Here is a 6,750-nt window from a genome sequence, read left to right as displayed (position 1 = left end):
AAAATAGAAACAAGAAGAAATAAAAAAGAGAGAAATATATAATGTTGAATATCTTTTCAATTAAATTTATCTCTAAAATCAATTAAATTTTGGATTTATAATTTTAATATTTGAATCAACAATTTCTATTCAATTATATGAAATCTAGTATTTTTAATTTTCATGATTTAAATTTTATATATATATATAGAGTGAGTAAGTTTGTGAATTGTGAGATAATTAATTAATAAGTTTTTCCTCTAAATTTTTCAGAAGCTCAAAAATCTACTCTTTCTTAATTAAAAAAACACTTCAAATTATTACGGGTCGATGTTCCCTACTGGCAATCCCACTGAAATTCTGGACAGTGCAGGTGCTGATAGTATTGACGTAGGCTGTTGCATGCGATCATGTGGAAAGATGGGCGACTAGTTATATTCAATAGGCTGGATGCCGAGACGCCAGTAATTAAATCCGTATCTAACGTTAATCTTTTCCCATGCTCACCGGGGAAGGTATTCCAGGTCGGTTGTATAAGCGCTATTTTATTGAGCACTCTTGAAGCATTAGCGGATCCCAAGCGGCTTGTGAAAGGATGGAAGAGCGTATCAAAGTCTACGATGCAGTTGATTGGTTTCGAGCGCAGACCTGTGATTATCGCCGTCTCAAATTGGAAACCTGTCCAGGGAGAGACCTTGGCCATCATGGTTTCAGTTCCTCCTGCAGAAAATTTTATTGACAGCATAAATTTGTCTTTCAGGTAGATACAGTTTCAAAACACTTAAGAAAACATCCTTTTATCTTTTCTAGTTTTAAAATCCTGCTACTTTCGTAGTGTACTTTGATAGAGATTACTGGTTTGCGCTTCCTCTGTCTGAAATTTATTGTGGCACATGCATCTCAGTTTGCAATCTTTGTGTGTGATTTTTTTTTGGTCTTTTGATTTATGATATATGAATTTCACGCGATGGCATTCAGGGCTAACTTTTGCAAGCATTCACTAGTTGAAGTTACCTTCGAAGAAGAAAGATTTTCTGCATTTTCAACTTCCACTTGCCCAAACAAATGGAGAACCCTAATTCCACTTAGCCCTCTTGACACAACAGGTCAGCGGTCGCTAATTGTAAGTCATTTTTGTATGTCATTGGACGATCAATTCGTTTGGTTTCAAGGCTATTATTTTTATCAACATAAATATAGAAACATAAAATATGACGCATTAATATTTTCTAAGTAGCTGGAGTCTAGACTAAGTTAAACCACTTCCCACTTAGTCACGTCAGGATTGATGAACAAGACAAAATGGTGTAAACTTTATTCATCAAAAAATGAAGATCACATTCTTATATTATAGGCAGCCATAAAACAGTTGAACTGCTAAATTACAAAACTGTCAAAAAAACTGAAATCAAAACTAAAATGTGTTTAACCTAGAAGATTAACACATTAACATCCCCCACTTAATCTGAAGGGGTTGCTGTTAAACCAAACATTCTTTGGAATCTCTCAAACTCCTCTCTTTCAAGTGCTTTTGTAAGAATATCTGCTGGCTGATCTGCAGTGGGACAATATTTGAGTTTTACACTAGCATCTTTCACATGCTGTTGAATCAAATAAAATTTTGCATTGATGTCTTTGGTATGATCATGAAAGATTGGATTTTTGGCCAGTTCGATTGTAGATTGATTGTCAACTTGGAAAGGTGTGTATAAAACCTGATGTTCCTGCAAATCTTCAGAATCCTTCCGAGGCACAATATTTCCCTAGTTGCCTCAGAAGCTGCCTTTTTTTTTTTGCTTTTGCAAAGGACAGAGTTGGCACTGACTATTTCTTGGGTTTCCAAGAAAAGATTGCAGACCCTAGATGCTTTAGGAAACCTGAAGTAAATTGTTAGCAAGAAAATGGGGGAACACAGACCGAAGTACTGAGCCCCAGGTAATTTTTATATGTTGTATTTATATCCCAGACTCAGTAGCACAAGAGGGATAAGAAGTCAACGTGGACTCTAAATTAACTTTTTAACAGAATGAAACATAAATAGAAAACTAATTGCCATATACCATTACACATATCAAGTGTAACTCCAGATATATTTATATTAGTTCTTATCCATCATGTACATATGTTGTGGATCTTATCCCTTTTACAATTGCTACTACTATTACTTCTTTATGTTTTCTACTATTCCTACTACTCCTCTATTGCTACTTTTGTTACATTTTATCTTTCCTTATACAAATATCTATAGATAGGACACGTCCCTTACATTCCACTACTATCCCAGAGGGTGTCCCTTCAGCTAGGAGCTTCGCAATCTCTTTGTGGTAGGGATTTCGTTGTTGTTCTAGCTTTGGCCAATACCCTGCTAACACATTTCCCCTTTCAAATTTTGGGCTTGTTCTCAAGTCAACTCTATTCTGGGTTTGTATGATAGTGTTTGAGTCTGGCTTCGTTGACATAGCATTGTAATATTGTACCCTCTAATCTTCTTAACCTGACTGTCCTGAACTCTAAGATGCCAACAATTTGATAGGGGCCAAGCCGCTAGACCTTGAGTTTCCCTTGTTTATTAAATTTGCTATCATATAGTAAAACCATGTCATGTATATTGAATTGTTTGAATTTAATATTGCGGTTATGCCATGCTTTTTGTCTCCTTTCTGTAAGCTTATGGTGTGCTGCAAGTTGTTTGTCTTCATCCAATTTCTTCAAATCTTCCAACCTCTATTTTATTGATACTTCATTTGTTAGCCTCAGGGTGAGTGCCGTACATATGATGTGAACAATGAAGTTTATGGGTAGGCTTGCCTCCGTTACATAGACTAATTCGAAAGAGGTAAATCTGGTAGATCTTTTGTATGCCTTTCTGTAAGCCTAGAGTACCGCTGGTATCTTGATATCCCAATCTATTTTGTTTGCATTACACATCTTTGTTAGGGTGGTGCCTATAATCTTATTTAGCACTTCACTTGCTCAATTAGCCTGTGGGTGATATGCTATGCTTCGGTTATGGGTTATCATAAAGTTTTTGAGTAATTTTGTGATAACCTTATTCACAAAATGTTTCCCTTGATCGCTGGTGATGCTTAATGGGCACCCAAATCTTGTGATCATATGTTGATATATGAACTTCGTGGCAGTTTGAGCGGTACAATCTTTAGTTGGTTCTGTCTTGGCCCATTTCATTGAGTAATCTATACCAGTAATGATAAATATAGCCTTGGATAACTTCATCGGAAGATCTATGGGTCCAATGAAACTGAAATAGGCGATGCAGCATCTTTATCACTTTTTCATTTTATGTTTATTCCTTTTATAATTTGAAAGAAATAATACTTTCTATTATTTGATTGTCTTTATCAGCTTTTAGTAAAGACTAATAAGGTCTTAGGGCAACATTAATGGCAGGTGGATGTTAATGATGGTAGGCATGAGTCCTTCCATGGAGTTATAGAAGTTCTGGAGAAAGAATATCCTACAGAGACCATATGGCTAAGTGGAAACAAGTCTGGAATACATGGTAGGTTTTCTATTTCATTGTATGAATATGAAAGAAACAAAGATAGAGAATATATTATTCTATACGATGACAAGCAGTTGATAGGACTGGAAGAGTATCTTATTTGAAATTAATGAATAATTTATTTAGTATAAGACATACAAACTGCAAGCATATGATGATAAACCCAAACAAAATAGTAAACTACATTAGTAAAAAGCCGAGCAATATTGTCAGTCAGAACCAAGGATCAGGAATTACTCTCTGCCTAAAGAGTCCCTGTGTTGTATGCACACGTAGAAAAACATGTCACCAACCATATTGGGTGTCTTAGAGACATTCAATCGAAATAATAATCCCCAAGTCTTAAATTTCTCATTGGGAAGTCGTGTATTTGCTGCTGTGCATACACTTTCTTCTTTACGTGAATTTCTATTTTGCTGTTACTATGTATACAGATGCACGCTCTCCAAACAAGTCTCCTCTCAATGTTGTTTTATGCAAGAAAATAATTAATTGGATTGACATGCTACATTGCTTCCACTAGTTTTCTGGTTGAGCATTAACAAAAATGATTGTAAGGCCATTTTGGCCATGAAAGGATTTCTTAACTACAAATACAGAATAAAATAATATATCTTACTTATCTACATAAATAGGGATTGCAGATGCATAGAACATAATTCTGAAACTTTTTATTTTTGTGCTATTCAACAACATAGAGATAATAGAAGGCGTCTCCCGAATTTTTCTTTTTTTTAAATTCCTCTGGTTGGGACTTGAGACTCTAATAAAAGCTGTCATGCAAGCTGATACACTCTTCTTTAATATTCTCCTAGAATTGTGCAATACTGCCAGGCCACAAGTAGCTTCTAGCAAGGCAAGCTTTATTTTCCTTGCATTTCCTCTCATTTTCAATTGGACTTATGGATTTTGCATTAGCCTCTCACTCATCGCATAAATATTTTAGAATTTGGAAAAATACTGATTTTATGTTAATCATAATATATTTTTAACCTCTATTTGAAACTAGGCTGTATGCAGTTCTACAATCTCAATCGTAAATTGGCTCATCAACTTGTTGTATGCATAGATTCGGATTAACGAGCAGTAGACAACATCAACCAATCTAGAGTTATAGTTTTTATTTTTATTTTTGAATTCTGGCTTAACTCAGTCCAACTGGTAGGACCACATAAGGAGAGGGGGGGGGGGGCAATAAAAAATCCACTATGGGACTTGAACGAAGGATCTCCAGTAAAATGATCGAGAAGCATTGAACTTTGTATGTGAACAATGGGCTGCTAAGAATACATTCTCCTCTTTTGTGGAAATGATCTAATGAAGAGCATTATTTCATTTCTCAATATGATATTTCAGTGACAGTTTTGGCACAAATAGAAGCTATCATATGGTGGAATAACAGAAAAAATTAGAAGCATGTTTTTCAAGTATTACCAAATGATGAAAAGATATGCACATTTAGATGCCAAGTGCACTTTTTCTTAAATACATATGCTGCTGTTGCTCCTATGTGGCAGGTAATAGATACTACCTATCCAATGAGTAATAAGATTTTTTTATCCAACCAAGCATCAATATGCTACTCGATGGTCATTTTGTGTCATACCAAATGAATCCCTGTGCTGCAGGATGCTCTTTATGAAGTATACTTGAGGTGATTATAGTTTGTTTCAGATATTCTTGCAACAAAGACAGAACATACATAGGGCAGAGTGATTATTCTTTTGTTGTTTGTTTAAGTCATGTAATCTCAAGATAAAACTGATTGCTGAAACTTCAATTTTTCCTTTGAATATAGCCTTGTTTGTCATATTAATATATTGTTTTCATAGTCCATTTGATATTTTAATTTCGTGGTGAATTTGAAGTACACAAATCAAATTGCAGTCTTTTAAGAAGCTTAATGAGATAAGAGATTAGCACTCTAACATAGAAACAATGTTCGAAGACAAATGGAGGTTACTGAGGTTAATATATAATGGATTACAAAGTACAATGCATTCCTTGACTTTCATTATTTTCACTTTCTTAGCCTATCGAAGTTGCCAAAGAATTTTTTCAGTTAATACTACCAAAGTTTTCAAGAAATGAAGTCTCTAAATGAAATGTTTTATTGACTTTTGATTGCTTTGTTTCCAGGAACCCAGAAAGAATTAGACGCAGTCAAGGTGTTGGTATCTAATAGGACAGCTAAACAATATTGGGATGGTTCATTTAGGTTGCCAATACATGGAGAGGTAACTACTGAATATGGTCTCAAACGATGCTACAATGGAGTGTTTGCTTCTGGGTAATGTTTAATTGTCTTCTTATTTACCTTAAAAACAAGTTTTCTGGCTTATTATTTTTTGCAAGGCGACATAGATAGCTTTGAAATTGTAGAGTGGCTATTGAAAACTAGCCTCTTGTTCGTTGTTCTTTGAAAATTTGATCCATTCATGTAATAGGAATTACAAGATTGCATCTTGTGCCATGTTATTTACATAATAGTTTAGTCAATTGGTATATGGGGTGTGAATATGTTGAGAAATGTATTAGAATAACGTTAATTATGTAATGTGGGTTTGCCTTTGAGATTTGTGCCATGGGAGAGGGATTTGATAGGATGCCCCATAATGAGAAGTGATAAAGCCATGACCGCTAGAAGGAGAGTTGGTTGCCAAGTATCCTTCATTGTAGTAGGCTGCATGGATGAGCAATGCCTCAGCAATCTGTGTCCATCTATATGTAAATCAATAGTATCTGAAGGGCTCTTAATACCTCCAACATTTGTGACAGTATGAAGAACTAATTAATCAATTTGGTAGATCTAGAAGCACCATAGAAAGTTCTATGCTTGAACAAAATAGTTGATTTTTTAAATAGGGTAACCACAAGCACAAGTGTTTTCTCTTCTCAATCTAGAGTAGATGAGGAGAAAGATTGGCTTAGGCTAAAGCCAATTTCTTTTGAATGAGAGGCCAAGTGATGTAGAAAGCAAAAACTTAGCCCCTAGGACAAGTTTTCTTATGCTTTTGATAGTTAGTAAGCCTATTTAGCTTTTCAAAATGCATCTTTCTTAGGAATAGAGGAGACAAAAAGACAAAAAGAAATTTGCCTTCAACAATTGGAATGTCATTTTAAAAGTCATTGGATTCCTAAATTAGCAATGGATAAGCTGAAGAAAACCAAAGCAATGAGAAAACTAGTTTTGATGGTTCGCTTGGCCAAGGAGTTGTTCTCTATAGTGGAAAATTTAGACTTGGAAT

The 6,750-nt window shown here is 34.8% G+C and overlaps 1 protein-coding gene across 4 annotated transcripts in view; it reads left to right on the top strand.

Annotated features, from left to right (window-relative positions):
• Positions 1-279: 279 nt before the first annotated feature.
• The window catches only part of LOC131036681 (uncharacterized), a 106,804-nt gene continuing 100,333 nt past the window's right edge, over positions 280-6,750 (top strand). The window contains exons 1-4 of one of the 4 annotated variants that reach the window (XM_059218945.1): positions 280-739; positions 958-1,102; positions 3,388-3,499; positions 5,642-5,792. In XM_059218945.1, the coding sequence (XP_059074928.1) occupies positions 390-739; positions 958-1,102; positions 3,388-3,499; positions 5,642-5,792 (758 nt within the window). In that variant the 5' untranslated portion in view covers positions 280-389. The remainder of the gene's footprint in view (positions 740-957; positions 1,103-3,387; positions 3,500-5,641; positions 5,793-6,750) is intronic. The other 3 variants (XM_057968630.2, XM_057968629.2, XM_057968631.2) reach the window with 3 other exon arrangements.

This window comes from Cryptomeria japonica, chromosome 1 (genome assembly GCF_030272615.1).
Source record: "Cryptomeria japonica chromosome 1, Sugi_1.0, whole genome shotgun sequence".
Lineage (NCBI taxonomy): Eukaryota > Viridiplantae > Streptophyta > Pinopsida > Cupressales > Cupressaceae > Cryptomeria > Cryptomeria japonica.
The sequence above is the reverse complement of the archived record's forward strand: the minus strand, read 5'-3'. Positions and strand labels throughout refer to the sequence as shown.